This window comes from Zea mays, chromosome 5, assembly GCF_902167145.1.
Source record: "Zea mays cultivar B73 chromosome 5, Zm-B73-REFERENCE-NAM-5.0, whole genome shotgun sequence".
Lineage (NCBI taxonomy): Eukaryota > Viridiplantae > Streptophyta > Magnoliopsida > Poales > Poaceae > Zea > Zea mays.
Window position 1 is genome coordinate 168,591,440 of NC_050100.1, and position 18,113 is coordinate 168,609,552.

General features: G+C 43.2%; 1 protein-coding gene across 1 annotated transcript; it reads left to right on the forward strand.

The window, feature by feature from the left end:
• The first annotated feature begins 14,777 nt into the window (after nucleotides 1-14,777).
• On the forward strand, nucleotides 14,778-17,475 carry LOC100283602 (major ampullate spidroin 2-2). Its single transcript, NM_001156503.2, has 2 exons — nucleotides 14,778-15,116; nucleotides 16,595-17,475. Exons 1-2 carry the CDS (start codon nucleotides 14,919-14,921, stop codon nucleotides 17,144-17,146), a joined length of 750 nt encoding a protein of 249 aa, NP_001149975.2. The 5' UTR covers nucleotides 14,778-14,918; the 3' UTR covers nucleotides 17,147-17,475.
• Nucleotides 17,476-18,113: the final 638 nt, after the last annotated feature.

Here is an 18,113-nt window from a genome sequence, read left to right on the forward strand (position 1 = left end):
GTGACCGCCTGAGTCTCCCCGAGCCAACCCCACCCTTCGCCGGACCTCCCTCGCCGCCGGTAAGCCGCGCCACCCTTTTCATTCCCGCGGTTACTGTTTGCATAAGGGGAAGGACTGCAGGTGAGAGGGAGAGAAGGTCAGGGGGTTTTGTGAAATGTCAGAGACACAGGGGAATAGTGGCGTGGGGGTAGGTTTGCGCAAGTTGATTTAGTTTAAAACCCAGGGACCTCGGTGTAAACTGTTTTTCCAGAAAACCTTTATTAAATCTGTTTTTAAATTGGACAGAAACTTTGAAAATGCATAACTTCTGTTTAATTCATCCAAATTTGGTCAAACCAATTTTGTCAGACTCTAAATAATTTAACCTACTTAAGAAAAATATAAAACCCCCTATGTACTATAGAAAACTTTAAAGCTCTGATTTAATTATAGTTTTGACCAAAAGCTTAATAATAGGGCCAAAATTAGTTGCACTATTTGACTGGGGTTAGAAAAATTTTGAGAAGTTTGTATCTACCTACTAAACCAAATAAAAATGTTAAACCTCTCTGTCCACTCCATTAAGTTAGTTTTTACCCCTTATTCTATAATATGCTTAAGGATAAGGAAAATAGAAAATGTAATTTAATTAATGAACCAGAGAGTACCTCTATTTTTGTTAGGATACTTATTCAATATAGTTCACTGGAAAAATATATCATACCCTATTTTAGTATAAAATAAGTAGGATCCCTTTTGTTTTAATAAAACAAGTGAAACTTAGAAAAACTCTACAAAAATAACCCCAAGATAAAAACACCCCCACCCTTGAGATAACTAATGTTTTATTAAGGAGAATTTGGGAAAAATATGAAATCTGCTGTTTGACATTTTTTCAAATAATAATGTAGTAGAAAGAGCCTTTTTGACATTAAACTTAAGAAAATCATAACTAAATAACCACCCCTTAGTTTTCTGTGATTTTTAGCACAGAGGCCTATTATTACTATGGGATGCCAGCAAAAATAACCTTTAGGACAGAACCTACCCCTAACTAAGAGGTGTAGTGTAAAGTGGCCCATTTTGCCTAACTATTGTTATTTTTGTTTAAAGCCTAGCCTTTGTACTTTAAGCCTCAAATTCTTAAAACAAGTTAGAATAGCAAATGACAACCCACTGTAATTTTTACAGAATTTTTGGAAATTATTAAAACACTGTCGTAGTTCAACCTACACTAGAAACCCTAATTGGAAATTAAAGAAAGGAAGATGAATGATGTGAATTAATGTCATCCTAAAACCTTTGTAAATTTGTCCACTAAAATCTATAAAGACAATGCAAATCCACTATGTTATCCTAGAAGAGAACCTAAGCCTAAAAGGTAATAAGTCTATGTATATATATACCACTAGAAGCCCCGCATGACTAAGAAACCCTAAGTTACTTTTTAACTCACTTCTCTTTAGCATAATATTATTAAATCCTGCATAATCATGACATACATGTTCATTGCATTTCGATAGACTGTAATCTTGCTGACCGAGAGTACATCCTCGTGCCGGAGCAAGGAGCTGCTCAGGAGGTAGCCCCAGACCCAGCACCCGAGCCTGCACCAGAGGACCTGCCAGCCACTGCTTTGGAAGGCAAGCCCCGGTTTTATGCATAACCTGTTATTTATGCTATTTTACTTCACTTAATGATTGTAGGATTGCTTGTGCACTTAAGTGTAGGAATTGTTTGAAACCATAGTTGCATGATCTCAGGAACCCTATTGAGATGAATACTAGTATGCTAGGTCGAGTAGCTGCTTTATTAAGTAGGATCTCGGTAGAAGACGAGTGATTTTTCTAGCACTCGCGCGAGGTCAGGACATTGATTGTACCCACTTTCATATCGTACTGATGTTGGGTGTGGGCAACAATCCATGGGGATTGGTTGTTCACGAGATAAAAATTTGAATAAGGATTAAGGTGTGGTACTGTGAGTCAAGCGTTTGAACGTACTAAGCACATGCCGAGAAATATGGTAAATCGGTAAGCCTAGTACGTGAGTGAACCTGCCCGCAGACATATCCCCTCACGCGACCTGAGACGAGGTCTCCCATTCCGGTTATGGTGGGTACAAGTGCGGTCACTGCACGACGGCCAGTCGGGGTCAGTGGGGCATTGTACGCCAAGGCGGTGAGCCCTGATCTGTTGCCAGGGAATCGATGGGGACGGTTGATGTGTGTGGGGACGGAGTGCCCCTGCATGTCGTGTGTTTAGGTTTACCTTGCAAGGATAAAAACTCGATTCGAATCGTCTGCTTCTCGCAGCTAATGAGACTGCTTGATCCATGCTGCTACATTGAGTAACAAGTGGAAATATGATGAGTTGATATAAGATGTGATTGCTAATAATGTTTGTTACCATGTATGAATAGATAGTTCACTTTTAGCCTTAAGAGAGTCACACTTAATTTTGACCAAATTAAAATCTTGAATTAGAAACTCAGCTAGTGCTTTTGGCAACCAAACCCCACAGCCAAACAGCTGCATGTCTAGAGGTAGAGGAGTAGACTCCTCACACCGGGTAAGTCTAGCTGAGTATTAGTATACTCAGCCTTGCTTGTGGCATAATTTTTTACAGGTTCTCTAGAGGAAATGGTTGCTGGAGTGACTTGGCCGTCCACCTTGCCACCGGGTTGGACTGTCGAGTGGGACCCTGCCTCGGCTGAGGAGGAGCATGAGGAGTGATGGGACAGGCTTCCCCATCTCTCTATTTATTTACCGTTAGTTAATTCCGCTGCACTTCGAACAATGATGGTTACTTTTGCAAAAACTCCGATGATGATGATGATGATGTAATAATTTAATACTCTGACATGTATGGTTTTATGCTTTATTGTATTTGCTCTGTGACTCACCATCGAGTGAGATTGTGGTACTTGATCCTGTTAGTGGCCGTGTCGGACTAGATCCGAGGGATTGACGGGTTATTCCCATTTAAGTGTGGTCTAGCCTCTAAGGCGGGGCTTAGGCACTTAAGTTGGAATAATTCGGGCAGTTCCGCCACAACCGAGCTCCCCCTCGATCGTCTCCCGCTTGGTGATCTTGGTCACCTCATCTCCTTCGTGCGCGGTCTTTAGTACATCCCAAACCTCCTTGGCACTTTTCAACCCTTGCACCTTGTTATACTCCTCTCGACTTAGAGAGGCGAGGAGTATAGTGGTGGCTTGGGAATTGAAGTGCACAATTTGGGCCACTTCGTCCTCATCATAATCTTCATACGAATGGTACCTGTACACCAAACTCAACAACATCCCATATACTTTTGTGGAGTGAGGTTAGGTGATATCGCATCATATCACTCCACCTAGCATAATCTTCACCATCAAACGTTGGTGGTTTGCCCAATGGGACGGAAAGTAATGGTGTATGTTTAGGAATGCGAGGATAGCGTAGGGGGATCTTACTAAACTTCTTGCGCTCATGGCGCTTAGAAGTTACGGACGGCGTGTCGGAGCCGGAGATGGATGGCGACGAGGAGTCGGTCTCGTAGTAGACCACCTTCCTCATCTTCTTCTCCTTGTCACCGCTCCGACGCGACTTGTGTGAAGGGGATTCCTTCCCCTTGTTGCGGGACTCTCCCGATGGAGCTTTCCCGTGGCTTGTAGCGGGCTTCTCGCCGGTCACCATCTCCTTCTTGGCGTGATCTCCCGACATCACTTCGAGCGGTTAGGCTCTAATGAAGCACCGGCTCTGATACCAATTGAAAGTCGCCTAGAGGGGGGGTGAATAGGGCGAATCTGAAATTTATAAACTTAAGTACAACTACAAGCCGGGTTAGCGTTAGAAATATAAACGAGTCCAAGAGAGAGGGAGCAAAACAAATCGTGAGCAAATAAAGAGCGGGATACAATGATCTGTTTTACCGAGGTTCGATTCTTGCAAACCTACTCCCTGTTGAGGTGGTCACAAAGACCGGGTCTCTTTCAACCATTTCCCTCTCTCAAACGGTCACTTAGACCGAGTGAGCTTCTCTTCTCAATCAAACGGAACATAAAGTTCCCGCAAGGACCACCACACAATTGGTGTCTCTTGCCTTGGTTACAATTGAGTTTGATCACAAGAAGAATGAGAAAGAAAAGAAGCAATCCAAGCGCAAGAGCTCAAATGAACACAACAAATCTCTCTCTCTCTAATCACTAAAGCTTGTGTGGAGTTGGGAGAGGATTTGATCTCTTTGGTGTGTCTTGTTTTGAAGGCTATAGCTCTTGTAAGGTGTAGAAGTGTAGAAACTTGGATGCCATTGAATGTGGGGTGGTTGGGGTATTTATAGCCCCAACCACCAAAAATAGTCGTTGGAAGGCTGCTGTCGCATGGCGCACCGGACAGTCCAGTGCGCCAGCCATGTCAGCGAGCCGTTGGGGTTCGACCGTTGGAGCTCTGACTTGTGGGGCCTCTGGGCTGTCCGGTGGTGCACCGGACAGGTCCTATAGACTGTCCGGTGCGCCAACTGCGCGTCCTCTGTCCTCTGCGCGCGCAGGCGCGCATTTAATGCGTTGCAGTCGACCGTTGCGCACGAAGTAGCCGTTGCTCCGCTGGCACACCGGACGGTCCGGTGTGGCACCGAACACTGTCCGGTGCTTCACCGGACAGTCCGGTGAATTATAGCGGAGCACCCTCTGATTTTCCCGAAGGTGGCAAGTTCAGCCTCGAGTGCCCTGGTGCACCGAACACTGTCCGGTGGTGCACCGGACAGTCTGGTGTGCCAGACCAGGGTGCCTTTTGGGATGTCTTTTGCTCTCTTTGTTTGAACCCTTTTTTGGTCTTTTTATTGGCTTATTGTGAACCTTTGGCACCTGTAGAACTTATAGACTAGAGCAAACTAGTTAGTCCAATTATTTGTGTTGGACAATTCAACCACCAAAATCAATTAGGAAATAGGTGTAAGCCTAATTCCCTTTCAGAAATTCAAAATAAAATAAGCATATCAATAAATAGTTAAAAGTCAATTAGAGTAAAAAATCAAAGTCTATTACCTTCGTGGACATAACCTTCGTCTCACCAGACTCGGTAGCCTTTGTCTCACCCAACTTGGTAGCCGAGAATACAGGTAGTTCTGGTGCCCTTTTGGTGTAATATGATTTCATTTGATTGGCCAGAATCTTCACTCTTTTCTGCTTCGGGGCACTGGAACAGGTTTTTAGAGAACTCTTCCTCTTTTGACCCTTCTTCAGTGCAGGAAAGCAATACTCGAGGTAAATAAAACCAATAACATCAAACACACTGTTCAACCTTCTCTTTCCTCGGGCACCAAAAGTTTTATTCATGGCTTCGTCTTTAGCCTTTGTATAGGCCCCTAACATTTCATCGCAAGTTGCCTCAATAGCTTCAAGCCACTCACCATCTGGTTCACCAAACTGATTTCTGTAACGATATGTATATTTCAGATACACTAAACCACCTTTTCCGACACTTTGGCTTGAGCTGACATCAACTTCCTTTGGCATCTCTCATTCGTTCACAAGGAGCCATACTTTGAAAGCTATGTGCTCCTAAACCAAATCTCTGGTGCAAATGTAGTTGCATACGACGTTAAATGCTACCAGGCAATCCTAGTCCCTTTCTATGTTCATGATAGTTGGCCTCTTTATACCGAAGTGAGATCAGATAGGCCACTGAATCACACCCCGGATGTCTTCCCTCTTGTCCAAGTCGTTTTAAGCATTGACTGTCGAAAAGTTGGGACATGGTGCCTAGCATCCGATCGATACACAAAGGTATAACAACCAAAGTTATTATGATACTACTCTTTTAAAGTAGCTTTTGTTTGATACAAGAGCTCGTGAACATTGCAAAAAACAGTCGACATCTGATTCTAAGCCTTGATTCCTCACTGCCCAAATAAAGATCCCAACCTTAATTAGAGCTTCGAGGGTAAGCTGATGAAGGTATATTTAGAATATTTTTAGGATTTAGACCAGCATCTTATGGAGAGGAAAGCGCAACCCAGCCTTCAAAAAACTTCAGTAAATAACTACTTTGTTCTTTTCGGGAAGAGGAACAGTGTTCTCTCCACCAGGCCTCACTATGGATACATCATGAAAATATTTACCTTTCATAGCCTCAATATGACCCCTTTTCACAGCTGATTTTCTAAAGTTAACATGGCTTGGTATCCATGTTCGATCTTCGGCATCATCAGCATCACTCCCGAAGTCAAAATCCTCGCTATCCTCGAAATCATTCGACAATCCAGCTAGTATCTCATCAGCAATTTTTGCAGCATTACTTTTCTCCATGGTTCGTAAAACCCCGGGATCCACAAACACCCCAGAATGCTACTAAACTACACATCTAACATTCATATATAAAATTTCGACAGCATCCCCTTTGAAAATTGCATAAACGGGGAAGCAACAAAGTATAAATAGATATCATGATAAGAAAACATAATAGACATTAATAATCTGCTAGCAATGGAAAGACAACCATAACGACATGAACTAAATCAACTAGTGCGCACAACTAGTTAAAAACAACATCCTTTGACAAGAAGTTTCTAATTAAATCATGACTGTGCCTAAGCGGCGTTATTATGAGAGTGAAGGTGGATGTGCTGCTACTTCCCACTTTCCTTGATGAGCAACAAGCACCTGCATTGAGTAATACAAGAGTGAGATGAAACATCTCAGCAAGCGAATTGTTTTGACAAGATATTTAAACCACAAATTGAATTAATCAACATTTTAAAAGAATCACAATTAAGATCAGAAATACTTGTAGATATAGAACTCGGTAGTCTCAATATAACCAATACCATCTCATTTCCTTGAACAACCACAATAGTTTGTATAACACTTCCCTGTGTCAACAATACCTACAAATATCACTTCAGTGTATGCATAGGAAAGCAAAGTGTAGGTACTCTGTCTTCATACCTCTGAGGGTATAAAACCACATCATCTACAAATATCACTTCAATGAATGCATATGTCCTCTGCCTTCATACCTCTAAGGGTATGAAGCCGCATCGTACCCCTCCTCGGGCAACGTATGATGCTAAGTTGTACCGGTACGGTCGGACCATAGGCCACGACCCAACTTCAGATGCAAGTGAATCATGCAATGTATGTGGCATGCTGCATTTATCAATATACTTAACTTCCTTCACATGAAATACAAACCTCAAATAATACTTCATTTACCTTCAGATACAATACAAACCTCAAATAATACTTCATTTACCTTCAGGGGTGTGAATTAATCTCATGAGTCTTACTTGAATCATAATCATCATCAATATATGATTGAGCATCAGGATAATGCAAGCAAGTAAAGCATCACCATGGAGTCCAATTATGAAAGAATCCAATAATTCTGAATACTAGAGTGTAGGCGATAGAAATAATAGGTCAGAACGGAAGCAACCACCCCTACATTCACTTGCCTTCATCGAAGAAGAAAAATGTACTAGGCATGATCTGGAGTGTAGCCACCTGCTAGCGGGCATAAAACTTAGTACAAATATTTCACAAACATTTGCCAACAATCAACAAATCGCTCCTACAGCTGAAACCAAGATCTGGTGGAAAACCTCCCACTCTGAACCACATGCCATACAGCAGCAACCCTGTTTGTTAATTTTGTATCTTTAAAATTATAACAGTGGTGATATCAAACAAATACTCTAGAGGTATCTACACAAAATACTCTACACCTTCGGCATTCGATGGATAATTAAATTATGTCATCTATAAGTTCTAAAACATCTGACAAGATAACTGACTGAATCTGTTTTAGACAGCAGCATAGTTAACTTTAAAAATTCGATATCTCACAAACTATTCAACCAAAAATCATGAAATTATGCTGGAAGTAAGAACTTTTATCCCTCTACAAAAGTCTCCATAGGTGGGAGAGCCAATTTGGCCATTTACCTGATGAAACCTACCAGTGAACAGACCCGCTCATTTCTGTCAGGCCAACAGAAACAGCCACAGTAAAACAAACATAACTGGAGTTTCATAATTCATATGAATGCACTCTTTAACAATATGGAAAGCTTATGAAATTTTCTACATCTTTTCTTACAAACCCAATGTTTAATTCTGTTGATACAATTGCCTAAATCTTAAGAGAACAGATTCTGCACAGAATTAAGAGACTGAAAAACTGCTATAATCAAACTGCAATAACTCTCTGATCTGCTGTCCGATTGAGGTGTTCTTTGCGGCCACAGAAAGATCTACAAATTATCTACGACTCATATATAGACTTTTTATTTTTTTGAGGCCACTAAGACCAAGGAAAACTGGCATGAACAGGAACTATCGAATCTGTCATTCTGCAGAAAACTAAATTCGAGATCAAAACCTAACCCTACATCTAATCCAACCTCTAATCCTTTAATTCCCATGATCCACAACCTCCAAAAGCACATAATTACAGGGAGGAACAAGCATCTCATCCATACCTAGGGTTTCCCCAAGAAATTCTGCAAGAAGAGATGGGGAAGAACATCTCCTTGATCCTCTCTTCCCCTTCAATTCAACGTGCTCCTCCGCTTCTCTATCCTTGCTGCGCGGGGGAGATCTAGAGGGAGGAGGAAGCCGTGGAGAGGGGCTGCCATGGAAGGAGTGGACGGCCAGCCCAAGGGGAAAGGAGGGAGGGGCGGCCAAGTGTGGGAGGGGGGAAGTGGTGGCGGCCAAGTAGGGGCAAAAGGGGGAAAATGCCACCACTAGGGTTTTCTTTGCGGGAGAAAAGAAGCGACGCCACAGATGACTCCGACTTAGCATCCAACGGCCCACAACCCTTTTCCCAAATCCATGCACCGAAGATCAACCTTTGGCAACATTTTGTTTTGGGATATTACACTCTACCCCCCCCCTTAAAAAGAATTCGTCCACTCCAAACAAAACATCCAAGGTACCCCATATAGCACCACCATTCCAAAACATGGGTCCATTATTGGTCTTAATTAACACAAGAACTTCTACCTCGGACTAAATGTCTAAGGAAACTACACCACCTGACATCAAGCATGAACCAACATGTAATTAAGCTCAAACCAAGTCATAGATGCAATCAACACTACGATTTCACAACATCGAATTTGGATGCAGCCATACATCCGCATCAATGTCTTAAAACGACACTTTTTTATGAAGGGGTAATATGCACTAAGCACAACCTTTACCAACTTCAACAATTCATTTTAATTTAATGGTGAAACATCCACACCAGATGCATGTATAAGAAGATCAAACACCTCACCTCACAGCACCACGAAACAAGTAGTTCTATTGAAACAAAACTCCTAATCTTCCTAAACCTTGTTCTTGCCATAATGAAAAGATAATCATGTATTCTAACATTCTTTGCACCCCACCGAAAGGGAGAAAATCTACAGAACTAATGGAGCAATAAAACCGACAAGAAGCCAATAACATTCTGTGCGGCACAGTTCATCGAAGAAATACCAAAAACTCCACATAGAGCATTGATAGCCCAACGACAACACAATACTTGCTTAACCCATGTCACTATACTTCATCCAACAACTCAACTAAGAAAAATATCCAAACTAGTAAGGTTAACCTACACATAATATAAGTCTTCATCTACTGTAGTTCAGAAACTTACATTTCATTCTATCATATGATGCACTCAGAGTACCAGACATAAAGGGTCAATACTAACCCCGCAATCCTTCACATATTTGGCAAACATCCCAAGCTGATGTAAAAACCACATCATTTAGGAATAGGTGACTAACCACACACAACCAACTCTAGGCTAGGCAATGACTTCATTCAAACCAATAGATAAGTGGTCCGACAATGGCTCCACAAACATGCATCGGTAAGAGAACCATCAAATCCTCAACGTATTAATACATAATCAATGGATCAAGAAAAATCAAAGATTTATTCTACAATTAGCATGACTAACATGCAACCACTTTAAACCACATCTAGGCTTTGTGGCTACTAAGACACACGATAGAAGAGAGACATGTAAGCCATTCTGGTTATGTAAAGACTTCCCCCAAAAATCCATATAAAAGTACCAATATTCATTTCTTTCAGAACTGGTTTCTCAACATAAACAATCATTCTTTGTAAAGATAGTTGGAGCTATCCACCAACCGCTCAACAACTTAAATTCAACTTGATGATTACCTTGTACCCTAAAACACGCAATTCACACTCCTCTTAGAAACATCCTCAATCAAGCATATATAACAATATTATTGTAATAAAACTCAACCATGAAAAACACGGTGAAAACAACATAGGCATACTTGTATATCACAAGCATAATAACAACTTCATTCTCACAAATGACCAGCGATATCTACCGCATTAATAAAACAATATCAAAATTTCAGAAATAAATTATATCAAGCATTAAGCCATAAACAACTTACCACATCACCGTAAAGGAATAGGGAGGGGTGAGGTTATTGCCATCTGCACTTCAAAGACACTAACATATATCAAAGATATTTAAACCCATACCCTTCCTATATGTGCCTATATGTGCGAGTGTGTCAAATTTATCTTCAAATTGCCAAGAATCTAAAGCCTATGCTTTGATACCAACTGTAACACCCCGGGATCCACAAACACCCTAGAATGCTACTAAACTACACATCTAACATTCATATATAAAATTTCGACAGCATCCCCTTTGAAAATTGCATAAACGGGGAAGCAACAAAGTATAAATAGATATCATGATAAGAAAACATAATAGACATTAATAATCTGCTAACAATGGAAAGACAACCATAACGGCATGAACTAAATCAACCAGTGTGCACAACTAGTTAGAAACAACATCCTTTGATAAGAAGTTTCTAATTAAATCATGACTGCGCCTAAGCAGCGTTATTATGAGAGTGAAGGTGGATGTGCTGCTACTTCCCACTTCCCTTGATGAGCAACAAGCACCTGCATTGAGTAATGCAAGAGTGAGATGAAACATCTCAGCAAGCGAATTGTTTTGACAAGATATTTAAACCACAAATTGAATTAATCAATATTTTAAAAGAATCACAGTTAAGATTAGAAATACTTGTAGATATAGAACTAAGTAGTCTCAATATAACCAATACCATCTCATTTCCTAGAACAACCACAATAGTTTGTATAACACTTCCCTGCGTCAACAATACCTGCAAATATCACTTCAATGTATGCATAGGAACACAAAGTGTAGGTACTCTGTCTTCATACCTCTGAGGGTATAAAACCACATCATCTGCAAATATCACTTCAATGAATGCATATGAATGTAATGCATATGTCCTCTGCCTTCATACCTCTAAGGGTATGAAGCCGCATCGTACCCCTCCTCGGGCAACGTACGATGCTAAGTTGTACCGGTACGGTCGGACCATAGGTCACGACCCAACTTCAGATGCCAGTGAATCATGCAATGTATGTGGCATGCTGCATTTATCAATATACTTAACTTCCTTCACATGCAATACAAACCTCAAATAATACTTCATTTACCTTCAGATACAATACAAACCTCAAATAATACTTTATTTACCTTCAGGGGTGTGAATTAATCTCATGAGTCGTACTCGAATCATAATCATCATCAATATATGATTGAGCATCAGGATAATGCAAGCAAGTAAAGCATCACCATGGAGTCAAATACAAATATTTTACAAACATTTGCCAACAATCAACAAATCGCTCCTACACCTGAAACCAAGACCCGGTGGAAAACCTCCCACTCTGAACCACATGACATACAACAGCAACGTTGTTTGTTAATTTTGTATCTTTAAAATTATAACAGTGGTGATATCAAACAAATACTCTAGGAGTATCTACACAAAATACTCTACACCTTCGGCATTTGATGGATAATTAAATTCTGCCATCTATAAGTTCTAAAACATCTCACAAGATAACTGACTGAATCTGTTTTAGACAGCAGCATAGTTAACTTTCAAAATTCGATATCTCACAAACTACTCAACCAAAAATCATGAAATTCTGCTGTAAGTAATAACTTTTATCCCTCTACAAAAGTCTCAATAGCTGGGAGAGCCAATTCGGCCATTTACCTGATGAAACCTACCAGTGAACAGACCCACTCATTTCTGTCAGGCCAACAGAAACAGCCACAATAAAACAAACATAACTGGAGTTTCATAATTCATATGAATGCACTCTTTAACAATCTGGAAAGCTTATGAAATTATCTACATCTTTTCTTACAAACCCAAGGTTTAATTCTGTTGATACAATTGCCTAAATCTTAAGAGAACAGATTCTGCACAGAATTAAGAGACTGAAAAACTGCTATAATCAAACTGCAATAACTCTCTGATCTGATGTCCGATTGAGGTGTTCTTTGCGGCCACGGAAAGATCTACAAATTATCTATGACTCATATATAGACTTTTTATTTTTTTTGAGGCCACTAAGACCATGGAAAACTGGCATGAACAGAAACTATCGAATCTGCCATTCTGCAGAAAACTAAATTCGAGATCAAAACCTAACCCTACATCTAATCCAACCTCTAATCTTTTAATTCCCATGATCCACAACCTCCAAAAACACATAATTACAGGGAGGAATAAGCATCTCATCCATACCTAGGGTTTCCCCAAGAAATTCTGCAAGAAGAGATGGGGAAGAACATCTCCTTGATCCTCTCTTCCCCTTCAATTCAACGTGCTCCTCCTCTTCTCGATCCTTGCTGCGCGGGGGAGATCTAGAGGGAGGAGGAAGCCGTGGAGAGGGGCTGCCATGGGAGGAGAGGACGACCAGCCCAAGGGGAAAGGAGGGAGGGGCGGCCAAGTGTGGGAGGGGGGGAAGGGGTGGCGACCAAGTAGGGGCAAAAGGGGGAAAAGGCCACCACTATGGTTTTCTTTGCGGGAGAAAAGAAGCGACGCCACAGATGACTCCGACTTAGCATCCAACGGCCCACAACCCTTTTCCCACATCCATGCACCGAAGATCAACCTTTGGCAACATTTTTTCTAGGATATTACACTACCCTTGTGTCATTTGTAAATCATATGTACAAGCTTTGTGGACATATTTGTAATTTCATAATGAAGTTGTACCTCTCCCCTGTAAATAGATGAACAATATCATGCATAGGGGCACCTTTTTCGGGAGGAAGGAGAAGGAAAATGACTCTTCTTTGTTTAATTTGCCTTTGAAGCTCTCATTTGTGTATACCCGAAGGTATGCATGTAAACGTTTATCACATTGTAAGGAATAATATTTGAGGTGGATACACAGATAAGTTAGATTTATCCTTTATAATTCGCACTTTCCATTATGATTAAAAGATATACTAGTGTTTTGTTTGTCATTTTCTTCGTCCATTTAACCTTCGGATCAAGGTTAAATGAAGGGAGGAACATGCAATGTGCTAATTCACACTGCGGTGTTCCGAAGTGTTTATCTCCATCTTTGTTCTGAAGCTATTATCTCGAAGAGATAATACTTTAAAGACGAAGATCCCTACCATTTAACGTTGTGTTGCCTTGTTTTAGGGATACATTGCTAGTTAAACAATTCAGAGTGAAAATGGTTTTATGACTTGTTTGAGAACAGGCTAAAATTCACTTGCTACCCAAAATTCTGAGAAGCAGCTGAACTGATAAGCTGCTGTAGAAGCTGCCTGTTTGGCAGAACTTCTGCTTAAATTTGTGAATAAGCTGAAAATAAGTTGTGCCAAATAGGGTCATGATAGGAAGGTGTTTTTTCGGACATTCGGCATAAGGCCTCTGTTCGTTTCGCAGTCTGAATTCGTTACAAGGAAACGAACTAATACTGCGAGGGGTTACTGTTGGGGGCCTTCGTCTTTCCAAGGTCCTCAAAAACACAGATAACCATTGTTTCTCGACACATCTCTAGGTGTTGCAGGTGCTTCGGCGCTAGTTACCTTCAGAATAGATCAAGAAAAAAGACAAAGGCATTAGCTTTATCATAACGATACGGGAAGACGAAGGCAAAAGTCGAACGAGGTTGGAGGAAGGTGTTTACAAGATTCTGTAGCCAAGATGATAAAACATAGAAGACAACACTACCCTTGTGTCATTTGTGAATCATATGTACAAGCTTCATGGACATGCTTGTAATTTTATAATGAAGTTGTATCTCTCCCCTATAATTAGATGAACAATATTATGCATAGGGACACCTTTTTTCGTGGAGGAAGGAGAAGGAAAATGACTCTTCTTTGTTTAATTTGCCTTCGAAGCTCTCATTTGTGTATAGCAGAAGGTATGCATGTAAACGTTATCACATTGCAAGGAATAATATTTGAGGCGGATACACACATAACTTATTGTTTGTTTAAAAGCAAAAGCAAGTAAGTGACCAACACAAATAACCTATTGTTTGTAGTGATACATTTCTAGTTAAACAACTCGGAGTGAAAATGGTTTTATGACTTGTTTGAGAACAGGATAAAATTCACTTGCTACCCAAAATTGAATAATATGTAGATTTTAGGCCTTTCAATTTCTTTGCTCTAAACAGGCCCTTAAGAGCGATAGTGCTGGGCAGCTGGGGTGTTGTGTTTAATAACAACGTGAGCGTCCAAGTAAAACCCGTGACAAAGCTATAGGGTATAGGGGCAAACAAAAGAAGAAAACGACCAAAGATGCCTGCCTCATCATCAAGAAATGAGCCAAGGATTACATCCACAGTGGTTATATATAACAGTGGGCGGCTGCAATCTCCACTCGGCCTCCGTCGCTGCAACAGCAACGGCGTCGCGCTGCCCCCACAACACCACCACAGCGAAAAGCAGCAGCCTCCTTTCAATCCTTCACCCACCTCCCCGCTCCCCCCGGCCTGTCTCTCCGTTCCTCTCACGCACTTCTTCCTCCACACAGACACCCACACCCACCCACCCACTTGGCCGCCCGGGGCGCCCCATAATCCCCCCTGGCCTCTTGATGACTACTGCGCCCAACATCGAGATGATCGCCTCCTCGCTGCGCCACTGCTCCCTCACCGGCGGCGCTGGCGGGCGGCGCCGGGGAGGCACCAGGCGCCGCGGCGCCGAGGGCGGCGGCGACACCGACGGCGTCACCGTGGAGCTGAACTCCGAGGTGGCACTGCCCTACCACTGGGAGCAGTGCCTCGACATCCGGGTACGTCCATTGCTGCATATCGTACCCTACGGGTCGGTTCCCTCATTCCCCATCACGGCTCGCGCCTGGACGCCGGTAGCGCGCGCGCGGGTTTCCTAATCATTTGGCCATAAATGGGCAACTGTCTCCGAGTCCGAGGTTGGTGGGTGCCGGCGGCGGCGCGTTTCTGGAAAGGATGGATCAATCATTCCCTCATTAATGGTGAAAGTGGTGAGCAGACCGGCCGGATGGGGATAGGATTTTTTTTCCGCCCCTTCATTAACTCGCTCCCGCCGCCTGTCCCCATCTTTTGTTCTCTTGCTCTTGGATTCTTGCCTTGCGCCTCCCGGACCCGGTTCAGATCAGCTTCTTCCTTCCCCGTGTTGGTTTTTTCGATGGATTGTTTGGCGGGGATTTCTTGAGGACCTCCCTGAATCTCTGAGAGAGAGAGAGAGAGAGAGAGAGAGAGAGAGAGAGAGAGAGAGAGACGAAGAACAACAACCAACCTATCTTTCATCTCGGTTCGATCGAGCTCAGAAGACTATTTCTTTTTCCATCTCCTTGTTCTGTTATACTACTAGCGTTCTCCCAATTTCATACGGCAGGGAAGTGATTAAGGCGAGTCCAGATCTGTCCGTGTTCTCAATCCTGACACATCCCTGCGGATCCGTCCCTTTTTACTAATCTGTTTGTATCTGGAACTCGAGATTTCGCCGCGGATTTCTTCTGGACCACAGCGAGCGGTTCTGCACCCTGTTGCTGGTTGGTCCTGGGCCATAATCACCCAGCCTAATCAACTGCTCTGCTCAAGCGCGTGTTCCCCACTGCAGATGCAGAGAGATCTTTGAGTTTTTCCATCTGACACGCACCAACTTATCCTGCAGCAAGGAAGCACATCATTATTAACTGAAAAGGCCTGTGATACGCAACTCAAGCTGTTCCCCCCTCCGCGTTTACTTTCCTCCTCCTGGAACCAAGTTGCATTGTTTTGCATCTGATTCCACCCCAGCAAGAAATTCACACAGAACCCAAGCAAAAAGAGCATCTTTTTTTAAAATTTCTTTTGAAACGCAAACACATCATCATAGGCGAAAAGTTTTGCCATCGGGCAAGGCTTTTTGCTGGAAAGCTCCTTTCCATGATTCCGATCCATCTCAGACAGCAGAGATGCTGTTGGTGAAGCGGAAGGCGTGTGCGGTCATGGTGGAGTGGAGTTTCCTTCTTTCCAGCCCTGCCCCAGCTGCCTTCCTGCAACCTGTTCCCCGATACCTGCATAGTGCCTGCACACCCCCACCCCCACCTCTAATGCCACTAGTTCGTGTGAGTGTATGCACTGTATAAACAGACAAACAGAACGCAACAAAGATGATTAGGAACGGTCTACGTGCAAATAGATTCTATAGCGTTGTCCAACAGCTAGCTGTTTGTTTAACGCAGTAACCTAATTAATAGCTGGTGTCTTGCGTTTTTTTTTTCTCTCTGAGCTAATTTTCGTGCAGACGGGGCAAGTGTACTACATCAACTGGGAGAACGGCACCCGGACGACGGTGGACCCGCGCACGGCGTCGGCCTTCGTCTCCTCCCCGACACCGCGCTCCTCCACGTCTCGGCGCACCCGGCGCGCGTCCACGCCGTCGTCGGGGTACACCTCCGTGTCGTCGTCCGTGGGCGCGGCGGACGTCGTGACCGGCGCGTGGCGGGGCGTCAGCAACGACAGCGGGTACGACAACGACGACGAGCAGGAGGACGGCGAGGCGGACGACGAGGACGAGGCCGAGAGCAGCAGCAGCACCACCACCAGCAGCAGCAGCTCCAGCAGCACGGGCAGCAGCCGGGGGTCGGCGGTCTCGTCGACGCTCTCGTCCTTCTCGCCCACCGACGAGTCCGGCTCCGGCGACAACGGCGGCGCCCGCCTCGGCGCCGGCCACGTCCTCGTGGCGGCCGGCTGCCGCGCCTGCTTCATGTACTTCATGGTGCCCAAGCGCGCCGACGTGTGCCCCAAGTGCGGCAGCTCCGGCCTCCTCCACCTCAGCCGCAACGGCTACGCCTGAGATCGCCGGCGCGGCCATATGCTCGCTCCGCTAATTGTAGGAGGGGGATCGGAGGACGTCTCCTGAGGCGCAGGCAGTCGTGCGTGCAATGCAAGCCACCTCTGTTTGGCTCTTGGCTAGAGATCTTCCATAAGAACTAGGAGTACTACGAGTTTTTGGTGAGGAGAGAGGGGAGAGGTCCCCAAACCCGATCTTTGGTCATTCATTGCTGCTACATTGTACGCCAATTGCCCAATGTATGGGAGCAGAGAGGAACCATTCCTTGATTTCTTTTTTTTTCTTCCTTCTCCCTACTGTATTTTCCATGCATGTCACTGTTTTTTTTTCTTCCCTTGTGCCTGTGGAATTGGATCAGCTAGGTAGAGAGAGGCTAACCCTTTTTCTTGGTTTCCGTTATATTGTTTTTCTTATTAGCATTTGTGGCTCAACTTAGGGTCTGTTTGGTTGCGGGACAGTGTTGTGTGACAGTCATGACAAGAAAGAGACATTTTCTAGCGTCCTCTCCCGTTCCTCCAATTTTGAGGGATAAATGGGAACACCGGGATAGTCATGTCCCAACCCTCTTGTTCCAACCCTTGATTCTGAACCAAACAATCTTATTTGAGGAATGTCTTATTCTATCATGTTATTGCAACCAAACACACACTTAATTACTATGTCTGCCAGGTAATTGGAGGGATAAGTGGGAACACCGGGATAGTCCTGTCTCAACCCTCTTGTTCCAACCCTTGATCCTGAACCAAACAATTTTATTTGAGGAATGTCTCATTCTATCAAGTTATTGCAAGCAAACACACACTTAATTACTATGTCTGCCAGGATTCATTCTCTCTTTTATAGAGGCAATGAAGATCCGATCACCGATTCTCTAAGATTTTTTTTTTACTATGGATATATAGTAATACCCACAGATATTGAAACATGGAATATTTAGTCACAGTCAAGCTCACGAGGCTCAACTCAGACA